Below are 24071 nucleotides of genomic sequence, written 5' to 3'. Positions count from 1 at the left end.
TAACAGTGTTAAAAATTGACAGCTTGGAAATACCTGGTCCTTGAGAAATTGGGGGTCTTCATCTGTCTTTTTTTCCCTTATAATTTCAATGGATCTAAACCATTTTTGTTGGTTTTAACAGTCCCAGTAAAATCAAATCAATAATAGAATATAAATGAACATCAAGAATTTTTTGCGCTAAGGCTCAGATGTTTACTCAAAAGGGCTAATCACCATATTAAGCATCCATTAAAGTGGTTATCGCTCTAATCTACTAGAAATCAGTAAAATTAAACAATACAAGAATCAAAACTCAAAAAACCAATAGATCTAGCCTTTAAACCCAATTTTTCTCTCAAGAATATCCTCAACTGATTACACAAAGTGACCAAAGGTTATTGCTCATGTTGGTTTTTTATTACCCAATAAATCCCGGACAATAATGTTAAACAGTATTGGACTATATTTCATAGGCCTCGATCGATGAGTGAAATATTTGTCAACCAATCAATTCATATATTCGACCCAAAAAAGACATGGGCCACTAGTAGAAACTTAATTGGTTTTAATATTGCCTTGGCCCAAATTCACTTATAGGATGGCCTTTTTTGTATCTTGGCCCAACCTTTTGTGTCTTAGCCCAATTGGGTAATATATCTAAAGCTATATATACCAACTCTCTTGTATAGGAACCGTGTGGTTTTGCCCTTGTTTGAGAAGAGAGAAAACAGCTTCTTCCTTGTGACCTTATTCAAGTTCTTGCCTTCTGCTAGAGGCCTTTGTGGCTTGCAAAACACCACCATATTGTTGTCCCTTTGTGGGTGAGAAATGACGAATGCAACCATAAGTGGATTGAGTTGTGGGTTGGAAGTTTTGGTTGATTGGTTGATATATTGATTGGTAATTTTAATATGAGCATAGAATCAATCAATTGAAGATCCCAACAGCTCAATCAAGAACATAATCACTCTTTACATGATATAATCTACACTAGACTTCACAATGAATATCTAGAAAACACAGACATATGAGAAGAAAACCCTAGAACTATCTCACGTCTAATTGCAAATGAGAAGTCAAGACACATAATACACGGGGGTCATAATGCATCCAACGGTTGCACGAGCTCCAAGTGGCATCATCTCGGCCTTTCAACTTAATATACCAAAGTTTCACTTTTGTAAAACGCGAGATTGCTCAAATGGGTTACAGTCGGGTCACATTCAATCATTGGGCTCAAGCATTAGGTTCCATCATTGGGCCCAAAGTGTTAAGCATAAATGTTTAATAATCTCCACCTTGCTTGAAATCTTCGGGTTTCATTGCGGATTAGAGGTTAACTCTTCATTTGATATCATTCACTCTATGTACCTGCAAAAATAATTTAGTTAGCAATTACATTTAGGGGATTTAAACAATCCCTGGATTTATACAAAGTATTTTTGTTCACATATATGCTGGATTACACTTAGTTGAAACCCTTTCAATTTTCATGATCTCCATTTCTATAATGTCTGTTATGAAATAAAATTTAAAATCTATGTGTTTAGTTATATCATGAAAAATAGGATTCCTACTTAGATGTATAGCAGATTGACTATCAGAATATATAACAGTATTATTAACATTAAAAAAAAAAAAACCAATTTCATCCAACAAGTTTTTCAACCATATACATTCCTTCACAACATCTGTGGATGCAATATATTTAGCCTCTGTTGATGATAGAGCTATAATTTTTTGCAGTTGAGATTTCCAACTTATTTAGATATCATTTAAATTAAAGACATATACAAATGTAGACTTTCTATTATCACAGTTAGCAGCAAAGTCTGAATCAACAAAATCTTTTAGTTTAATTCCAATCTTACCTCTGTTAAACATCAGGCCGAAGTTAAATGTTCCTTTTAATTATCATAACAACCATTTCATAGCTTCCCAATGACATTCACCAGAATTATTCATGTATCTACTTAAAAAAACTTATAGCAAAGGCAATATCAGGTCTCTACATACCATTATATACATAATTGAGCCTACAGCATTTGCATAAGGAACTTTATCTATCCTATTATTTTCTATTTCAACTTTAGAACATTGGTCTACAGAAAATTTAAAGTGACTCCAAGAGATAAAGTTGCTTCTTAGCTTTATCCATAAAAAATCTGTGTAGTATTTTTGAAATATATGATTGTTGAGTAAGAAACAGGCTATTATTAGTTCTATTCACTTCCATACTTAGACCCCTTTTTGCAGAACCTAGACCCCTTTTTGCAGAACCTAGTTCTTTCATTTCAAATTTATGTTTTAACTTTTGCTTAATATTATTTGTCTCAGTTTATCACACCCAACAAGTAGCATATCATCAACATATAGTAAAAGATAATAAGAATTAGGACCTCTATTGCCTTTATAATAGAAATATGGATCCTATTCAGTTCTATTAAAATCAAATCCTTTTATGAATGTATAGAACTTGATGCACCACTGCCTACAGGCTTGTTTCACCTATAAAGTGATTTTTGTAAAAGACACGCACAGTTTTCTTTTCCTTTTTGTTCAAAACCTTTTGATTGAGTCATGTATATTTTTTCATCCAAATTTCCATGTAAGAAGGTAGTTTTCACATCTAACTGTTCCAAATCAAAATCAAATTGTGAAACAAGAAAAAGTAAGATTCTTATTGAGGTGAATTTGACTACAAGAGAAAAGGTTTCACTGTAGTCAATTCCCACTCTTTGGTTAAAACCCTTAGCAACTAATGTGGCCTTGAACCTTACATTTTCACCTTTTGAATGTAAATTTATAACCCTTTGTCCATTTAGTTTATTAACTAAGGCCAAAGTCTTATTTTTAACTAGTGAAAGCATTTCATCTTTTATGGTTGCAAGCCAGAAACTTCCATTTTTTCCACCAAGGCTTCTTCATAAGAGTTAGGCTCCTTGTTAAAAAAAATAAATAAATAATAAAAATTTGAGCATTAAGTGCACTACCAAAGTCAAGTTCATTGTATCTTGATGGTGGTCTTACTTCCCTTCTTACTCTATCTCTAGCTAGATAGTAATCTTCTAAAGGATTTATAGGCAGATCATGTTCAAGTTCAACTACAGTTTCACGTTCGGTAACAGTATCATGTTCCTAGATAGGCCCTACCTCAATCTGATCATTGTTTTTAGGATTTACATCATCTGGAAAGAGTTCAAATTATATAAAAGATTTATTGTGATTAGTTTAGAGCTGGAAAGAGTTCAAATTATATAAAAGAATTATTGTGATTAGTTTAGAGGTAGTAAATTCTCTTTCTTTGGTGCAGGCCTTGTTCATCTCATTGAAGATAACATTTCTGCTTCTCATGACTCTATAACCTCCATGATCTTTTAACCAAATTCTATAACCTTTGGCTCCTTTACCATATCCTAACCTTCAACAAATCTGGGCTCAAGTTTTCCTTCATTTTGGTGTGCATATGCAGTAGAACTAAGAACCTTTAGTTTGGAATAATCAATACGATGACCACTCCAAACATGATCAGGTGTATCATAATTCAATGATTTTGTGAGACACTTATTTATTAGATATGAGGCGTTTTAACGGCTTTCGCAGGACATTTTTTGGAAGGCCTAAGCTTATCAAGATACATTTCACCTTTTCTAACAGAGTCTTATTCATCATTTCTACTAGCTCATTCTGTTGTGGGGTATAGGTGACATTCCTATGTCTAAAAATCCTATTATCTTTACTGAAATTGTCGAACTCTTCATTGCAAAATTCAAGGCCATTATTAATTTTAAGAACTTTAACATTCTTGTTCACTTGATCTTCAATAAGAATTTTCCATACTGTAAAAATTTGAAAGGTGTCAGATTTATTTTTCAAACGAATTACCCAACTTTTCTTTGAAAAATCATCAATAGTAAGAAGGTAATATTTCTAGCTAGAATAAGTACTAATAATAGCAAGTCCCCACATATCAGCATATAAGTAATCAATAAGAGACTTTGACTTATGGGTATTAGTAGCAAAAGGCAATTTCTTTTGCTTCCTATAGATACAATATTCACAAAAGACATTCTTTCAATCCTTTCATTTCCTAGAAGGCCATGTTTCTTAAGAATATGTAAATTCTTATTACTAACATGACCAAGTCTTTTATGCCAAATTTTGGATTTGTCAGATTGAGAAACTACAGCAACAATAGATTTGTTTAGTAAGGGTAAAGCTTTCAAGACAGATTACATACGATTTTTCAACATGAATAAATTTTGTAAAATTCTTTTGAAGTTTTAAAATGCCTTTATTTATGATTGTATCAAAACCTTCATCTTATTCAAGGTCAATACATTCCTATTTTCCAATTATTCAAGTTCAGCACATTCCTATTTTCTAATTTTAAAGCAATCTTACTAATTCCTTTAATTTTGCAAGAAAAATCATTTCCCATTATCACTTGTCCTTCATTAATTTCCAAAAAATCAGTAAAGTATTCTTTATAGGGTGTCATATGAAAAGTACATACTAAATCAAGAATCCATTCATCTTTAACTAAAGATTGACAAGTAATATAAACTTGTCTATGTGAGGCTCTAGCTTTTTCATAAGCTATGGCAGCTCTACCTTCAACTTTATTAATATTCTTCAGTTCATCAAATCTCTTGACACAGTATTTTATAAAATGACACATTTTTCCACAAAAGTAACGTTTCTTTCCCTTAGCCTTATACTATTTTTTATTGAATTTGAATTTATCCTTGTAAGGATATTCAGAATGTTCAAAATTTTTATTTAAGAAATTGTTATTGTTTTTCCATAGGAATTATTTCCTTTTACATTGTAACCAACTCCAATAATTGAGGTTTTTGATATACTTTGGAATTCAAGTTCTTTATTCATTAAAGAAGAAAAAATGACATCAATAGTAATGGAAGTTCTTCCATATTCAAGGGCATTTTTCAATTCTTTATTATTTTTTAGGTAAAGATGATAATAAGGCTACAAATTTTTTATCACCAAAAAGAGTCTCATCACTGTCAGTGAGATCTTGAGATAGCCTATTGAATCTGTCAAGATTTGCTTCAAGATCATAGTTTGGATCAAAATTGAAACTGAAATTTTTTTTCCACAGGTAACATTTATTGGAAAGGGTCTTAGTTTTATAAAGGGATTCAAGCTTTGTCCAAGTTTTAGTTTTATAAAGGGATTCAAGCTTTGTCCAAGTTTCTTGAGCAGTTTCAATCTTCCATATTTCTCTAATAACACTGTTAGATAAATGCAAGAAAATCACGCTCCATGCAATTTCACCTTGTTCAGTTCTTTCATTATCAGTAACCTCTTCACCCCAAGATTTATGAAGAGTGTTAACTCATCTATGTTGCATTAAAAAAGCCATCATTTTTTTTACTCCAGAGGCTGAGATTAATTTTCTTTACCATTCCAAATTTCAATATCAACTTTTGTACTTCCCATTTTTAAAACCTTATTTTTGAAAAAAAAAATTGTGAAACTTTGACAGTTTGGAAAATAATACAAAGTTTGAAGTATACATAGCAGAGAAAAGTTTATCAACTACTGTATACACACTAAGTGTTAATGTGCAAATATTATTAACAAAAACCTATAACGTTTGCAGGTAGAGAAATAGGTAACTCCAGATAACCAAATCACTAAATATACACCTTCGAAGAACGAAACTTAATGTAATCTTGAAGAAACCGTTAATTTTAGTCTCCTTAGATTTTAGGGTTCTCTCATGGAACCCTAGACAAAAGTAGATCCAAGAAGGTTTCAACCAAGAGGTCCAAATAATATTTAAAGATCGAAAGCTAATATGGGAGATAGAATTAGAAACTCGTTACCAAAGAATCTCATATCGTCAATGTAAAATAGTGAATACCAGAACTATTTTACTTTCTTTGTGGGAAACGAAGATCATACCCTTTACAGTATAGCTCTGTAGGGATTTAGGGTTTTGACCGTCATGTACACTAGAAGAATAGATCAAAGTTTTCTAATACAGATCGAAGTGCTCAAATACTATTGTTGGTATTAATAGTCCCAGTAAAACCAAATCAATGACAAAAAATTAAAGAACATCAAAAAAAAAAAATTGGCCCTAAAGCCCGGATGTTCACCTAAAACGGCTAATCACCACGTTGGACATCTACCAGAGTGGTTATCACTCTAATCCATTAAGAATCGGCAAAAATAATTAGTACAAGTCTCACAACTCAAAAACCAATGGATCTAGCCCTCGTACCCAATTTTTCTAGTCAGGAATATCCTCAATCGATTACACAAAGCAACTAAAAGTTATTACTCAACCAAGAACATGATCACTCTTTACACAATGTAATCTACACTAGACTATACCAATTACTTCTAGAAAACCATAGATTAAATACAAAAAACCAACAATTTCATTACTAAGAAAACATAGACATATGACAAGAAAACCTAAACCTATCTCACATTTGATTGCAACTAAGGAGTTAGGACACATAATACAAAGGGTTAGAATGTATCCAATGGTTGCACCAGCTCTAAGTGGCATCATCTCGGCCTTTCAACTTAATATATCAAAGTCACACTTTAGTAAAATGCGAGCTTGCTTAAATGGGTTGCAGCCGGGTCACATTTCATCATTGTGCTCAAGTGTTAGGTTCCATCATTGGGCCCAAAGTGTTAAGCATAAATGTTTAACAATTTTCTACTCTTTTCTCCAATTCATACCCTAGCTGAGTAATAATATGTACTAAATATCAATCAATAAGAAATAATGGTGGAACACTTGGCCTCCATTTTTGGAACAGAGAAAGACAAAGTTGACTGTCTGTTTTAATTCAAGATCATGGAGACCGCTGCTTCGGCCTCCTCAATCATCCCGCAATCTTGTCGACACTCATCTTCGTTAATATGTACCACAACATGACATAATAACAATCAACATTGATACCCGGGGTTTGCCTATTGACCCTAAGAAGATCTAGGAGCATTTCAAAGATTTTTTTAAGGATGGAGCTCAGCATGTTTGGTGAGATCGAGACGTTTGGGACAATCTGGCTATCATATGATTGGGAATGTTATTTAGTGCAACGAGGATTAGGTTGTTGCAACTCTACAGGAGTTACAAGGAAGGTTCTATTTGGGTCAGCAAATTATTCTGGATTTCTCTGGTGCTGATTTTCGTGAGGCTACATAAAGGCAGTTTGAGGAAAATAATTGTAACCATGGGGGATCATAATTTTATGCATGTGAAAATGAAAGGAATGGAGCTTTTGGGAATCATCACCGTAGGTTGAAAGAATGAACCACTGTAGGAATGTGTTGTGCCCATCCCAACACTATCACACTTGAGATAAGGGGATGGAGAGAGAAATGGACTATGATTCACATAATCATCGCAGAGGCAAATATTGAGGTGGTAGTGGGAGGAAGAATGATAACAATAGACATGGGAGGTATAAGAAAGAGAGGTAGAAGCATGAAGCTAGTCCTTTTCCAAGGAGGTATAGGAGTCCTATGAAAGAAGGAAGTGAGGAGCATAGAGGTAGGATTGTGAAGTAGAACGAGTGAAGGGAGAAATGCAGTAATGTGGTTTTTCGAACTGCTTGTGTTTTGTCTATCCTTCAACTTCAGACGTAGATACCCAAAATTTTTGTACCTAGAATGCAAATGTTTTGGATTTTATTTACAATAATCCGTGCTTGAATCTGTTGCGCTTGATGAAACATAGAAGGAAAAAGATTGGATGCTAAAACCTCTAAAGCAAATAGAGAACGAAAAGGGAATTTTAGTTTCATTGTATGGATAAAATTGGACTTGCTAATGGAAACACTAATAATTTGTTGAAAAATTCTTAGAACTGAAGTTGGATTTCTCTTATACATTTATATACATAAGAACCATGAGTGTCGGAAATAATTTGATAGTGAATGGATAGTTTTGAAATGAAAAAAGAAAAGGTCGAGATTTAATCTGCAGGAACGTTATTAAACGCAATAATATATGGAAATATTTATGTTATATGAACCACAAGAAAAATAAAGAAAATAGGAAAAGAAGAAGAAGAAGAAGAAGAAGAAGAAGAAGAAGAAGAAGAAGAAAATTCTAGACAAGTGAAATGTCATTCTTTTCTTAAGACATTAATGCCTTACAACTGTGCTCACAAATTACAGCACTTGACACAAAAATTAATTTTTTCAACTTTTATACTTAACCAAATTCTCAATTTTAAACTAATTTCCAACAATCTTCCACATGAATAGAAATTCAATTATGCATATGCAATGCAAAAATTTATGATGCATTGTAAAGAGCGCGTCGAAAAACACTATTATTGGCATATCTAATAAATATTGCAATCAATCGTTTTGAGATCAATCTTCATTTATTTAGACTTAAGTATTTCGACCTTAGCCAAACATTCCACACTTTCAAGTGTTGGTAAGAATGAGAATGATATTTCCATATTTCATATGGGGTTTCTTCCAATTTCTTGAAGGGTATTTTGTTAAGAATACTATTTACCATTAAAATTGCTTCCTCTCACAAGTTCTGGGGTAATCCCAAAATTAACAACACTTCATTCATCATTTTTTTAAGAGTTCAATTTTTGCATTTAGCGGCCTCATCCGATTGAGGTGAGTAAGGTGCCTTTGTTTGATGAATAATTCTACGTTCTGAATAGAATTCTTCAAACGGTACCCCATATTCTCCGCTTCTATCATTACGAATATTCTCTACTTGTTTACCAAGTTGAGTTTCAACTTTAGCTTCATAACTTTTAAATACATCTAAGTTCTTGTCTTCACTTCGTAGGAGAAAAAATAACAATACATTGTAAAATAATCAATGAAAGTTATGAAGTATTTATTACCACCTATAGTTTGAACGAATTTCAAATTACATATATCGCTATGTATAAATTCTTAAGGTGTTGTGTTCCTTTGAACTGAGTGAAATGATATTTTAGCCAACTTTACTTCAACACATACTTTACATTTATGATTAGGATCAATCTTTAATTGCTGAAATTAAACTTTTATTCATAAGTTTACACAAAGACTTGTAATTTATATGTCCTAATTGACTATGTGACGATTCAAGCATGTAAATGGAATTTGAATATTTATTCATAATGCTTTGTCTTGGTACAATCGTAAGAACTTTCATTTTAACTATTTCATCACATATGTATCATTTTCCTAACATCTTATCTTAATGAGTAAAAAATTTATCGAATATAAATACTAGCTTAAAGCCATTGTTGCTAAGTAGAAACACCGATACAAGATTCTTGCGAATGTCCGGTATATGTAGAACATTGTTGAGGATGAGCTCTTTACCGAAAATCATTTTAGAAGTAACTTTCTCTTGTCCTTCAATTTTGGAACTTGCACAGTGTCCCATGAAAAGTTGTTTTCTATTCAATTTTTGGTAATTAGAGAACACGGTATTGTCTGCTCACACATGATGGGTAGCGCCAATATCAACACACCATTCTCTTGAATTACCAACGTTGTCACAATCACAAACAATAGCAGACAGGTTCATTTTTTACATCAATCAGATAAGGTGTCCCTTTCAATCATGTTTGCTTGGGTGTTCTTCTTCAGCCTTTGACATTCGATTGAACGATGTCCGGCTTTTCCACAATTGTAACAGTTGTCTTTAAACTTCTTGGCTTTCTTGGAATTGTCTCTTCTTAGTGCATCATCGGAGATCTTGTGCTTCTTGTTGAAACATTCGAACAAGTTTCAACAAAGTTGCTCCGAGTCAGACAATAGACCTTCTTTTGATTTTTCTATTATCTTCTTCAATCCTCAAGCGGATTATAAGTACCTCCAAATTCATCTTCTTATGTTTGTGCTTGAGATAATTTTTGAAGTCTCTCCACGTAGGAGGGAATCTCTCAATGATGGCTACAACTTGGAAAGATTCGCTCAACACCATCTTCTCGGCTTGTGTATCACAAAGCAGAACTTGAAGTTCTTATACTTGACTTATCACAGTTTTGAGTCCACCATCTTGAATCCATAAACTTGTCGACTGTGAACTTTTTAGTTCCGATATCCTCTATTTTTTATTTCTTTTCCAACGAATCCTGTAGATCCTTGTCTGAGTCCTTCGAACTATACACTCCATAAGTGTATTATCCAGTCCGTTTAGGATATAATTTTTGCACAAGAAGTCCAAGTGCTTCCATACATTCAATGCAATAATCCATTCACGATTATTTTTACCTTCCTGTACCGTTGGTGCAATCTCTTTCTGAAATTTCGTCAAGTATAGAGTGGTAAGATAAAGCAACGTTTTTTATTTCCATCTCTTGAAGTCTACACCTCCAAACTTTTTTGATTTTTTTCTCATGTGGGATCACAATATTTTGAAGTGGTATAGCCAATGGCAAAATCACATTATTCATATTATTGGTTGTTTGACTTGAAGTTATCTCCATGGTATTCATTTCGGTTACACAAAGAGAAGTTCAATGCAACAACACTAAGAAGGGAATAGCATGTAAACCTATTTGAAAGATGAAGATCATGGGTTTGTATCGACAAAACAACCATAGACACAATATTGTCTTAAGATTGTTGGAAATAATTTGATAGTGAAAGGGTTCTTTTGAAATGAACAAATAAAAAAAAAGATAGGGTTTAATCTGGGAAACATGATTAAACACAATAATATATGGAAATATTTATAGTATATGAACCCCAAGGAAAATAAAGAAAAAAGGAAAAGAAGAAGAAGAAGAAGAAAAAAATTCGAGACAAGTGAAATGTCACTATTGCCCAACAATAGTGCCACGAATTACAGCACTTGTCTCCCAAGATAAAATGGATACAACTTGTGGTAGAACCACTTCAAACCACAAGTTCCAGCGAACTTTTTGACAAAACTTTCCTATTTACAAGAAAGATATTTTGGATGATTTTGGAGATGATTTTGGAAAAGATTCAATACAATGCTCAATACAAAAATGATATGGGATGCATCGTGGAAGTCCAAATGCTCCTATTTATAGACGATAAGGGGTTGTGGGTGAAGTGATGCGTGCTAAACCTCGCAACTTTACGAACAAAAGTATCACTTGTTGTCGTTAGCTTGTCCATGGCCTCTCGCTCGAGCGCTAGTGTCAAATTATTTACAGGAACTTTTCATCTGCTTATCACTAGCCTATCGCTCGAGTGATAGGCGAGAGAAGGAGTAAGGCAATTTCTCACACAATTTTCCTTCTATTATTGGATCGCAATTTTTCATTCATCCTAAATTGATTTTGAGATTTCGAATATACCATGATGATTTACTCGATGAGTAGAACAAGTTAGTTTATTTACATTTGTAATTTGACTATCGGATCGAGTCCAAATATTTGGCCAAATTTGACATGAAAGTTACTTTTCAACTTTTATACTTAATCAAATTCTCAATTTTAAACTAATTTCAAACATTGAGTTCGTTATTTTTGTTCTATTATTGTAGAGTCTTAAATCCTTTCATTTACCAGGGTTTTGGACTCTCTTTATTGCCTCAATTGGTTATATGGACCTATTTACTAGAAGAATGAAAACTAGAAGCTACGTAATAGCATCAAATGGTATCAGAGTTTGTGTTATTGAGAAATCTATAATTTTTGAAGGTAAAACTGTTAGAATCGACCCTCAATTGGTTATATGGACCCAGAATGTTTTCGTCGACAAGACGAACCCTGCAGCGTTGTTGGATTTTAGTTTCGGGTGATATGGCAAAAATTGGACAGTTTTGCCCATCGACATTCAGGTGTTGAATGTCGTTTTGTGTTGCTGCAGTTGTTGGAAGCTTTTGGGTGAAAAGTAACAGTCCTAAACTGGTGAATTCGCACCTCTCAATATTTACAGACCTTTAGATGTGGTCTACTCGGTATTCTACTTTACCTTTTATTATTGTGTAGGATAGTCATTTATTTTTTACATTAGAAGTCATCGTGTGGGTGACACTAGGATTGGGATTACTAGGAATGGGTAACCATTGCCCATTGCTAAACCTACAAAGTATTTGTTAATTATTTGTCTTGAATTCTTTTTGAACTTGTTGCTAATCTTTTTTACATTATTAGAATTGTATGTGACTTTAGGAAAGTTTGTTTGACTATTTTGTGTGAATTATGTTTGTACTTTGCTTACGGTTATTATTTGGTAGTAATGACATATGTAGGTCTAAGGCAAGTGTGAAAAGTAAGATATGTTTTAACTGCGGTAAATTTGGACATAGTGAGATAGATTGTCTTAGGAATAATTATAAAAGGAACGATAAAGAGAGAGAGAGAGGTGAGGCGAATGTTGCCATCAGGTCGAGTTGTGACCCCTAGTGAAGTTTATTGAAAATAAACCTGGTTACTGCATATGCACCTGTATGTAATCATTACTGCATGTTTAGAATTGCTTAATTCTGTTGCATTGATATGTTACATTTTCAATTTATTTGTGCGTGTAACTGTATGAATTGAGAGTAATCTTATTACTTGCTGTAATTGTTTGCATACATAGTGAGTTGAGATGCATTACCAATAAGTGTGTTGTTAGTCTATTAGTCAAATGGAGTACAGAAACCTAGGGGTACATTGTGGTTTGTACCAGGAATGTGGAGTGTGAATTTAAATCATAAGTGGAGAGATGATTAAATGATGGAATTCTTTATTTGTGAGGAGACCTTGATCAAGTAGAGCATTAGAGAAACACTTCTATTACTTTTTTTAGGTGGAGACCCATTATCCACTTAGGTTGGGAGAAGTGACGTGGTCATAGAAGATCATCCTGAGCATTTAGAATCTATTGTGATTTACCAGCTAGACATGAGCTGAGTGATCAGTCCAGTGAGCTTGATGGGTGATAATAGGAGATATTTGTTCTCGAGGTGTGAGAAACACGGAATGTGATAGAATAAGTGTGATGAGATCCTTTCATGGGGTCAATTTTGAGAAGATATGTGTTTTATCCTATGTTATATCTTCATCATATGATTATTTGCTCTTGATTGTTCACTGAATTATTTGCTTCTACTTGGGTATTCTGTTTGTGACCTTGGCCTCAGTGAGTATGTGGAGCATGTATGGTATGCGTTTCGGGTTCGAAACACGACATAAGATCTGTGGTCCCAATTTTATTTGTTACCTTGATTATGCAAATATTAACTTTGTATTTTGAGTGTCTGCATATTGATTGGGTATTAAGGTGGAGATTTGTTGGATTTTTTTATACCCAATAAATTCAGGAATTGATTTAAAATAGTTGACGGACAATTTATCGTCACCATATACTTGGCTCAACTCAAAAATGAACAATACTTTTGGACAGCCCAAGTTTTGGTTAGTGTTTGGCTTTGGGTTATTAGTTGGATGATAATATAGATGGTAGCCCATTTTGTTAATTTAGGTTCTTTTGGTACTTCTTGGTTTTTGGCTCATTTGGAGGAAGAATGTTTTGGCCCAAATACGTAACGTAATATCGAATATATATAGGGAAAATTTCATAAATGAGAGATTAAGTATGGTAGATTTCAAAATTAAGAAAACAAGTTTCAAAATTCAAAAATCACATTTTTATTAAAATTATTTATGATTTAATTATTTTATTAATTTAATATATTTAGGTCATAGTTTGTGGTCATAGTTATCTAAGTAATTAGTCACAGATTAATTTTTAGTCACAGCTTATCAAATTATTGGTCGTAACATATTTTTCGGTCACAGATCGAAAATTTTATAGGTCACAGAATATTTTTCGTTCACGAATTCAAAGATTTTACAAGTCACAGATTATTTATCGGTCACATATCAAATTAATTTTTAGTCACGAATTATCAAATTATTGGTCGTAACTTATTTCTTGGTCACAGATCGAAAATTTTAAAGGTCACAGAATATTTTTCGGTCACGAATCCAAAAATTTTACAAGTCACAGATTATTCATCGATTATATATTCAAAACTTTATTGGTCACAATTCATTTACTCATTGCAAATTATTGAATTAATTAGTCACGATTAATTTTTCGGTTACAACTTAATCAATTGTGAGTCATAATTGGGAGTCACAGTCACAATTTTCAGGTCACATATCCAATTGCGAGTCATAATCGAGAATCACATGAGTTACAATCGAGAGTCACATACAGTCACAATTTTCAGCACCACAACCATCGCTGCCACCGCATCCAGCAAAACCCACCCCAAATTGCATCCACCCATTTCTTTAAATCACCACCGCAAATGCCAAAGCCAGCACCACCCACGTCACCTATTTTCACAACCACCACAACCAAATCAAGCAATTTACTGGTCAAAAGTACTATTGATCCACCCGATCGACGTCGACGCTGACGCTGCCGCCACCAACACCATGCTGCCATTGCCTGCGCCGCGTCCAACAACCAAGAAAAAAAATCTACACCACGCCGCCAATACCACCATAACCTTGCATCGTCACCCGCACCACCACACTGCTATCAGCATCGTACTGCCACCATCAACACCATCACAGATTCATAGCCACCAAAGCCACTAGATCTACACCTACCACCACACCCTTGCATCTCTGTCTGCACAGATCCACACCGTCAATACTATCGCACCACAACCACAACTGCAACAGATCCATCCCCCGCATATATTCACGCCGCCAATACTACTGCACCTTGCATCGTCACTTGCACCACCACATCAACACCACACCATCATCGCCACTGATCCACCACCCATCAACACCATCACAAATTCACAACTACCCAAACCCTCGGATCTACCACCACAGCCACTACCACAAATTGTCATCACAGATTCACGAGGTGACCTATTGCGGATATAGGAGAGGAGATAGGAGGGAGCCGACGTCGTTGAATTGGAGATGGGCGACGGTGACTCTTCTTCTATTAGCTTAACTCCGGCGTCGGATCTCATATTTTTCCCCCAATTGTTGAGAGCCGTGGTTGAGAGGTGAGAGTAGGGAGAGAGAAGTGAGGGAGTTTAGGTTAATTTAGAGAGAGAAGAGTGACAATAGAGAGAGAAATAATGTTTAATTATTTTTTTATATATATTAATTTATTAATTAATTAATAAAAAAGTTCTGATTTGTCAAATACTAAACATATCATCTTATTTATGAAATGTGGATTCTTAATCTATTAGAATATGTAATTTCCACATATATATATATATATATATATATCCATCTCCTGTAGCCGTTTTCTCGTGGGGTGTGTGTGTGTTGTGCAAGAGAGAAAGGAAAGAGGAAAGGCAGCTGGCTTTGGGGGAGAATTAAGAGAGATTTCAACCATTTTTGCTTCTTCTTACTCTTGCCAGTCCCACCGCCATTCATTCTCCTTTGTCGGGTTTGAGAGAACTTGGAGCAACCAAAGTGGAGGTTTGGTTTTGGTCCAGCCTTGGTTTTTTTGTGTTCGTTTGGTTGTTTTCTTAGCTTGAAATTAAAGATCTCTCGAAGATTTCCGCATCACTTTCCTTATATTTTCTTCCTCCTTTTGTATACTGGCTCCTTTTGTCAGCTTTCTTTTACCAAAATCATATCTAACCACATTTTCCATCTCTTGGACAAAGATTTCTGACTGGGTATTTCTACATTGTTATCTAATACACCTTCATTAACAATATCATAATTCGCAAAAGTTCTCTTCCATTCTCGGCAAGAATCTCTCAATTACTCATTCAAACCTTGTGTCTTCATTGCTAGTTCAAGTTCCCTTTCTTCCTACCCCTTCTTTGTCTTCATTTATCAACTGCTGCCGTAATGTTTCCACTTCTGATGATGAGTGATGATCATTTCTTTTTTCTTTTAAAACTTTTTTAACTTATTGTCGAATTTAGTAGATTTTGTAATTTGCAAACAAGGCGTAGGAAATTATCCGTCGTAAATGGACTAGGAAAACTAATTTGTTTAATACTTTTTTTTTTTGTTTACTTTGTCCTTCTTTCCTCACTTTGTTTCTCCAGTTAACAGATTTTGAGACCACTTAGACTATAACAGATATTTTCGTATTCAAAATCATAGTTATTGAGTTATAATTAAAGAGTTAGGGGCGGGTAGTATATGTCTTGAAAGAGTCAAAAATGGACCAACGAGAATAAATTGCAACAAACCCACTGGCCAACAATGCTCGGAACGCTCGAGCAGAAATTTCAGCACCTGCACAACTCGCTAGCCTTGAAGGAAGCGCTCGAGCGGTGGTCTTATATATAGAAATCCTAGATCACGATTTCAGCCTCTTTTACAACCTTAAACAGCCTCAAACACTTCAAACAATACTTATCAAAGCCATAATTCGCCCCAAACATCTTTGCAATTGCAACAAGGTTACATATGCTAATAGTGGAGATATCTTAGATTATATGAACTGCAAATGTCCTCATGCGAAACCTATACAAAGGTATATCCCATTTCTGAAACTTTTACATCAGAGAACATGTAAAATTCCTATATACTTTAATAATGAAGTGTTAAATTCTCACAATTAAACATATGAACTATGTACCAGTAATGAAGTGTCAGCCTCGATGATTTGTTCGACCTTTTGAGCAATGAATTTTCAACGACCATCAAAATAAAGAGATCGCGCTTAATTTTTTTATTTTTTTTTTGTTTTTTGTTTTTTGTTTTTGTTTTTGTTTTTGTTTTTGTTTTTGTTTTTGTTTTTATTTTTTGATTTTTGTTTTTTCTACTTATATAGAATTTTTCATGATATTTTCCTTTAATTCTTAAAAGTATTTTTATTTCTTAGTACAAGTCTATGTGATTATTTTATTTTATTTTTGCGAATAATTTTTCATATATCATAAAATTCACATTTAATAGAAGTAAACTTTAATTGTGTTGGAGAAATTACATCAATATTGTACATATTATATTCACAAAAAATATACCATTTATGTTCATAAAATCGAAACATATTTTCGACTTACGAAAATAGAGTTGAGGAGATGAAATTATTTCGAACCTACATAAAACCAAAATAATGTTATTAACTTTCTAAAATCAAATACAATATATATATAAGAAAGAATCAAGGTGAGATGTGAGTGATACGATTGGTCGAGGCAAGTGTTCGACACTTTGTCCTTAAAACGAATTTGCCCCGCATCGGTGCCAACGATTTTTTGGCAATTATCTCCCAAAATACAACGACAACATCTAGCCATATGAGCATTCCAAATGATTTAGAATAATGAACTCGAACAGAGTTTTCGCTCTATCATAACCATAAATTTAATGCAAGTGTTTTATGCAAAATAAAGTGTAAACATGTAATAGAATTATATGGAACTATCTATTGATTTTCTTGAATTCTTTTTTTTAAGTTATAAACTCCAAACACATGAAGTCAATATATAGCAGTTGGATAGGTATGTCAAAAGACACACCCGCATCAAGAGACACCTCTTGAAATTCATAATTATTGAATTCATATGAAAAGACGCAACTTTTCATCCATATCTTTCTAGAATATTCCACAATGAACATTGTTATATGTACACTATTGTGTACACTTTAGTTTACATTTTGTCATGTAGCATTACCTTATTGGACAATTTAAATTTCAAACAGTTTTTCCATCCGATTGATACTAGACAACAATGCAAGTGTCAAAAATCAGTGTACAAATTAGTAAAGTTTTTTCACATTATCCTATACAATTTTCCAAAAATTTCAAGTATTAAGCGGCTTACATTTAGCTTAATTTCTCCTTCACCGAATTAAGAATTTCACTTAAATAATCATGTAAAATTGGTCACAACCAATTTTCGATGCAAAATTCCAACAAATTGTACTAGACTAATGTATTGAAAAGTAAAAGTAAAAGAAAATTATTATCGATGAACAACTTATTAGGTCCTTTCGAGAGTAGAGCTAACGCTTGATGAGCTCTCGCGACTGCTTGTGCTGATTCTGCCCCAAAAATAATAATAATAATAATAATAATAATAATAATAATAATAATAATTCCCTTGTACTGGATGGTCGTTGGAGTGATCATCTAGCAATCTTTCAGTGCTCAGTTGGATCCTTGAATCTATCATTATCGTTGGGTTATTACATATGAAGTTTAGGGGGAAAAAATGAAAGAAAGAGTTACAAGACATAGTTTTCACCTTTTAATTTTATTTTTGAATAGGCAATTTTTCTCTATTTTTGAATAGTGTATTCACGAGAAAAAAAAATGGGTTTTTTTAAAATTTCCCGGGAAAGGAAAGCGTTACTTGGTTACCAGTCCGCCACATTTTTCAACAAACTGCAACCACATAATAAAAACTAACATATCGTCTAAAAAGATAAATCAAAATCTCTGTCCTCCTCGCTCCATCCCATTACTTCTCAGCTCTTTTCAGTTTTTACTCAAACTCGACAGCGCTGGAATTCCTTGACCAAAGATTTTTCTAGAGCCTGTAATTAATTCCATGTCAACTTCAAGTGTAACAGTGCCATATACTGTGAGAACTGAATTATTTGGCAGTAATAGGTTCATTACGCCGTTGAGATTTCATAATTACAGTAAGTTCTTGACTTCTTGAAATTTTTCATACGATATTTGTAATTTATGAAGTTAGTGAATTAAAGAAATTTTTTGGTCAAATTTCAAGGAAGTAAATGTGAATTGAGTAGGAGGGACGTTATATTTAAAGGAATTGTTGCTGCTGGAGCTTCAGTAATGGCCTCTACTGTAGCTGCTGAACCGAAAGGTCAAGGTTTTATTTTTTATTTTATTTGTTTATGTATGTATTTATTTTTAGTACTTGCCTTTTTTAAAGAGTGTTTATATAAATGGGATATGATTTATCGTTTATTCAGTATGATTGTTTCTGGATTATGATGATATGTAGTTGTTAATGTTTAGGTTTGGAAAAATTACCATTTAAACCTGATGGATATAATTACTGGACGTGGCAAGGTCGAAAAATACATTATGTAGTGGAAGGAGAGGGGTTGCCTATTGTTCTAATTCATGGATTTGGGGCTTCTGCATTTCATTGGAGGTAGGCACTTCACGTTTTCAATACTAATATTTCGATCTTTTTGTCTTGGACTGGAAAAATTGACAAGCACCCTTATGTTACAATTAAAATTTTAGATAGACGGTAAATTTATCCAGTTCATGTGGCCAAAGTTACTTCTCCTGCATCCTACCAAACATATATTAGAATTTAGATGGAAATGTGGAAAGAAGGAGCCAATTGTGATGGACCTAAAATTCAGCAGCATTTGCAAAGCATAGTTGCCATGCATTTTGAACCTCTTGATACTCCATTTCATAGTCCAAGATTGCACATTTATAAGCCTGCATTGTTTTTAGTCCTCTGTAACTATATCATACATATTTAACTGGGGTAAGTTTGATATTCCCCCTTTGCCTCTTCATCAGGTACAACATGCGGCATTGTTTAGTACTCTGTAACTATATTATAAATATTTAACTGGGGTAAGTTTGATATTCGCCCTTTGCCTCTTCATCAGGTACAACATACCAGTATTGGCTAAAAAATACAAAGTCTATGCTCTAGATTTGCTCGGGTTTGGCTGGAGTGAAAAGGCACTTATTGAGTATGATGCCCTGGTATGGAGAGATCAGGTTGTGGATTTCATGAAGGAGATAGTTAAAGAACCTGCAGTTTTAGTTGGAAACAGGTTAGTGCTACCCATTTTTCCAATACTCTTTCTATCTCTTGGTCAAATCACTTTGTATTTACAAATTTCGTAAAACCCACAAGTACTACCCACTTTTCCACTACTCTTCTATCTGTTTATAAACACTTTCATACATACTTGTAGTTAGTAAAACTTCTATTGATCCCTTTCTTATTTATTGGATAAATTATGGAGGGGGCGGGGGGTTAAGGCAGTGTAATTTCAGGCTTTTCAGCTAATTGCTGCAATCGATAGCTTTTCATAGCTTTCTTTCTTGTAAGCCTTATAATCACTGAGTTTCCATCATATATTCGATTGATGACCATCTTTCTTAGAGAATGTTTTCCTCTTAGTCCTGATATGTTGGTAGGGTGTTTTAATCTCAATGCATTTATAAATTGCTGTATGGATATAATTTTCAACATATAGGGAACAAGGCCGATCACTGATACTTTCTAATCCAACCATAACAGTGTGCAGTTTATTCTTTCAATAAAAATAGAAGTATGAAGATGAAATAAAGAGATAATGGAGAAGATATCTCATGAGGAAATAGCTCAAGGTTTGATAATTTGGCTTACATCGATGATAGAAATACCAAAGCCTTCTCTTCAATTTCTTCTATGTATTACATTTACGACCTCACCTTATATATAATTGTAACATTAGAACTCGTCTTGGTATTGTTCTGGTGAACCATTGATTTCGAGGACATGGTCTCTAAAGTTGATATTAGCATCAGTCTTCATACTATCATCCACACCTATTTTTGATTAGTATGGCTGAAGTTCCATACTCACCAGACTTCAATTATCATTAAGTTCTGTAGAAAATTTTGTGTTTGCAGATTATAGCAATGCCAAGCAAGAAAAGTTTTCATGTACCAGGATATGTTAGAAGTGGATATTATTGAGGGCCTTTCCAGTTGGTTGAAAATCAAATTGTGAAGTGCCTGGTTATCAGTGTGGTGTAACAATTGTCACAATATGGGTTATAACAAAAGAAATTGAAAATAAGAACTTTAAGCCTGGAAAGAATGGCTTCCAAAGTTGGAAATGTATTCCGAATAACGTAATTGAGTAGAATTTATGAGGTTACAATGAGAGGAAAGGTTCAGACCACATTTGTTATAAGATGGAGAAAGGGGAAATAACTCAACCATGCTCTGGTTTATGGGCATGTTAGAAACCGGGAGGATAAGCCAGGCTCTATTACATGATATTAGACAAGTCGTTGCTTTTCTTGTTGCAGAATATTGGAGTAAACCTGGTTGGTCCCTGAACTTACATGCCTGAACTAAAATATATCAAAAATTAGTCACCCAACTTTATGACGTTTACCCTATTGGTCATCATAATTGATTCCATAAGTCCAAACTAACAGTCATGCTGAGTTGGCAAGTTAATAGCTGAGCAGGAATTAACTTGGATGATTAATACCTTGCTTGCTGATAACCTTTTGCAGCTACTGGGCATTTTCCATGGAGAGAGAGAAATCTGAAGATGCATGGTCTGATGGTTTGTCTTAGCATCAGAACAGGTGTTGCCACTGAGTTTCTAAGTGAAGTAAAAATTAAGGCAGTGCTCTCGAGATCTGTTCCTAACACCAAAAAATAATCAATGTGATTTGTACTAATATATTTTCAAAGAAAGTAGGTTACGGAGATATGATTGCTTCATAGTTTGTTTTGTAGTTGAGTTGGATGCCCTTCTTTGCTGTTATTTGTTTAATAGCAACAAAAGTTTAATAATATTTCAGAAATATTAGACTCTGTTTTCTGAAGCTCCATATTCTTGACTGCTTCTTTTATTTGGCATTTATTAATAACTATGAGAGACTTAAATTAGTTGTTCACTCTGTCCATAAATACTTTTGAAAGATATTGAAATATGCTACTCTATCTGGCACTGTTAAATTTTCATCCAAGCACATGTTCGTCCAGTTTATGTGTATAATTAGCTAATACAAAATGAATTTATATAGTAACAAAACTTTAATTGTTAAGAACATGAATATATCTTGTGGCTTCTAGTGTGATGTGAAGAATTCCTTTTCTTTGTTCAAAGTAAAGGTCTATTTACTTAATTTTTTTTTCAGTCTGGGAGGATTTACTGCTTTGGTATCGGCGGCTGCTTTGAGGGATCAAGTTAAGGGAGTAGTATTGCTAAATTCTGCTGGACAATTTGGGGATGCCAGTAGTGGAACCAATGATTCTGAAGAAACAGCCTTGCAGAAATTCATTGTAAAGCCACTGAAGGAAATTTTCCAGCGTGTAGTTCTTGGATTTTTGTTTTGGCAAGCCAAGAGACCAGCACGCATTGAATCTGTCTTGAAGAGTGTGAGACTAAGTCCTTGAAATTTATTTTGAAAGCCTTTGCTTTTTAATTCTATAAGCAAAGTTAATTTTTTAAATGCTAATGCCAGCAAGAACAAGTACTTATTCTATGTCCTAATACAATCTTTCACATGTCATACAATAAATCTTGAACATGGTAATTAGAAAATGAATAGGACTGATGTCTCTGGCCAATTCTGTAGGATCCTGATACAACCAATTAATGAATAAGAATCTTGATAAGGTAAAAAATATAGAGATACTCCTGTTGAAGTTACGCTGGAGTAAGTCGTCTCATTAAATATTTGTAGATCTCCTAACAACTTAAAGCAATAGTTTGACTTCGTATTTATAAGAAATCAACGAACAAATTATTTTAATTTGCATGAGAATTTTAATGATGCCATAGCAACAGGTAGCCACTTTTCATCATCTGATAACATTTAGAATTTATTTTTTCGTGAGGCCTTTGACAGATTGTACTTTCTATAATATTGTTATATATTACATTTACTACTCATTCACTATGATGCCAAAGGAAATATTTGTCTGTATGGCCTATGCAATCATGTATGCCATCTTGCTCAGAGATGAGTAGACAACCAATCAAGAAGATTGCATATCCATATCAGACTATATGTATGAGATTAATATATAAAACTTAACTTTCTTAGACATAAATGCACAATTTTGGAGATAGAGAAGAGAACCATACACAAGTAAGCATATGAATTCGCCTAATGTTCATAACTGGTAATTAGTGTCTTTGACACGTTTATTTCTATGAGAAAATGACAGTTTACATATCCATGCCCAATGTCTGTATTGGTGCTTCTTATCAATCTAGTATGCACGAAACATACACGACGAAATGTTTATTTTGTTTATTTCAGGTATATATAAATGCTGAAAATGTTGATGATTATCTCATTGATTCAATTACAAGGCCAGCGGATGACCCTAATGCAGGTGAAGTATATTACAGGTATGGTGTATTCCCATTTGACATAATCAAGATTCTTGCAGTTCTAATTGGGCAGCAAAATAGTTTCTGAACATCTAGTCTGAGATTAAATTATATTTTGTGTATTAGAGTTGAGTGGCCATGCTATTGTGGTAGATAAAAACCATTATTCTATTTTACTTATTTTGGAATTTTGTCAAGTTCCCAACTGTTTGTAGCTTTTTAGCCTCCGAATTAATTGGTCGTGAATTAGGTCAGTTGAAAATGGTTACAGTGCAGAACATGGAGTATCAGCAGTGTATGCTTTATTGGAGTAATAGAACAAAAGATATCTTTTACTGTCACATTTTTTTCTGAATAAATAACTCTGGCATGTTTGATAAGCGAAACTACCAGCATTCAAGACGAAAAATAAGCTAAAATCTAATCTATTGCACTGTACCAAACATGCATGTAGAATCTGCAACATTCTTTCATAAATCTTCATCATTATATGTATGTCGGAATCTTTTACACATGCTGATCAAGATTATCCTTAGCATGGTCCCTTATTTAAACTGTCCATGTTACCCATTTTTAACTGCCTATTTATATTTCCCCTGCACCTTATATTTTCTTTCATTTGAGACTGCAGACTTATGACAAGATTCATGTCGAACCAAAGAAAGTACACACTTGAAAGTGTCTTGGGCGAACTCTCTTGCCCATTGCTACTTCTCTGGGGTGACTTGGACCCTTGGGTCGGTTCTGCCAAAGCTTTTCGAATCAAGGAGTTCTATCCGAATACCTCCCTTGTAAACCTACAAGCAGGACATTGTCCACACGATGAAGTTCCAGAAGAAGTTAATAAGGCTTTATTGAATTGGCTATCAACTTTGACATCTACTCCTCCCCAAGCAGCATAAACATGTCTGGTGAACATTTTTAGTAATCACTGCTCAAATCTGAATTCAGCATTTTTACAAATTTGAATTGTATATACATTAGTTCACCATAATGTGTATCCCATTAGTCTTTCTATCCCAAGAAAACTGAAAACACACACACACACACACACACACACACACACACACACACATATATATATATATATATATATATATATATATATATATATATATATATAT

General features: G+C 33.7%; 1 protein-coding gene and 1 pseudogene across 3 annotated transcripts; both read left to right on the top strand.

Annotated features, from left to right (window-relative positions):
- Nucleotides 1-6751: 6751 nt before the first annotated feature.
- On the top strand, nucleotides 6752-7274 carry LOC111365726 (annotated as a pseudogene).
- An 11017-nt stretch (nucleotides 7275-18291) lies between these two features.
- LOC111365443 (pheophytinase, chloroplastic) lies at nucleotides 18292-23964 on the top strand. 3 transcript variants are annotated; one of them, XM_022985986.1, is made up of 7 exons: nucleotides 18297-18514; nucleotides 18604-18708; nucleotides 18858-18996; nucleotides 19475-19645; nucleotides 21743-21983; nucleotides 22874-22965; nucleotides 23579-23964. In XM_022985986.1, exons 1-7 carry the CDS (start codon nucleotides 18421-18423, stop codon nucleotides 23847-23849), a joined length of 1113 nt encoding a protein of 370 aa, XP_022841754.1. In that variant the 5' UTR covers nucleotides 18297-18420; the 3' UTR covers nucleotides 23850-23964. The 3 variants fall into 3 exon arrangements, with proteins under 3 accessions (XP_022841756.1, XP_022841754.1, XP_022841755.1); XM_022985987.1 differs by having other exon boundaries at nucleotides 18298-18514; nucleotides 18604-18702; XM_022985988.1 differs by lacking the exon at nucleotides 19475-19645 and having other exon boundaries at nucleotides 18292-18514.
- Nucleotides 23965-24071: the final 107 nt, after the last annotated feature.

Source organism: Olea europaea, chromosome 17 (assembly GCF_002742605.1).
Source record: "Olea europaea var. sylvestris chromosome 17, O_europaea_v1, whole genome shotgun sequence".
Taxonomy (NCBI): domain Eukaryota; kingdom Viridiplantae; phylum Streptophyta; class Magnoliopsida; order Lamiales; family Oleaceae; genus Olea; species Olea europaea.
The sequence above is the reverse complement of the archived record's forward strand: the minus strand, read 5'-3'. Positions and strand labels throughout refer to the sequence as shown.

What these genes read in the sequence shown, in the direction of transcription:
- LOC111365443 (XM_022985986.1), top strand. Translation starts at nt 18,421, where the DNA reads ATGTCAACTTCAAGTGTAACAGTGCCATATACTGTGAGAACTGAATTA. An exon ending in GTTGAGATTTCATAATTACA is followed by an intron (nt 18,515 to 18,603) that starts GTAAGTTCTTGA and finishes TCAAATTTCAAG; the next exon opens with GAAGTAAATGTGAATTGAGT. An exon ending in GCAGTTTTAGTTGGAAACAG is followed by an intron (nt 19,646 to 21,742) that starts GTTAGTGCTACC and finishes TTTTTTTTTCAG; the next exon opens with TCTGGGAGGATTTACTGCTT.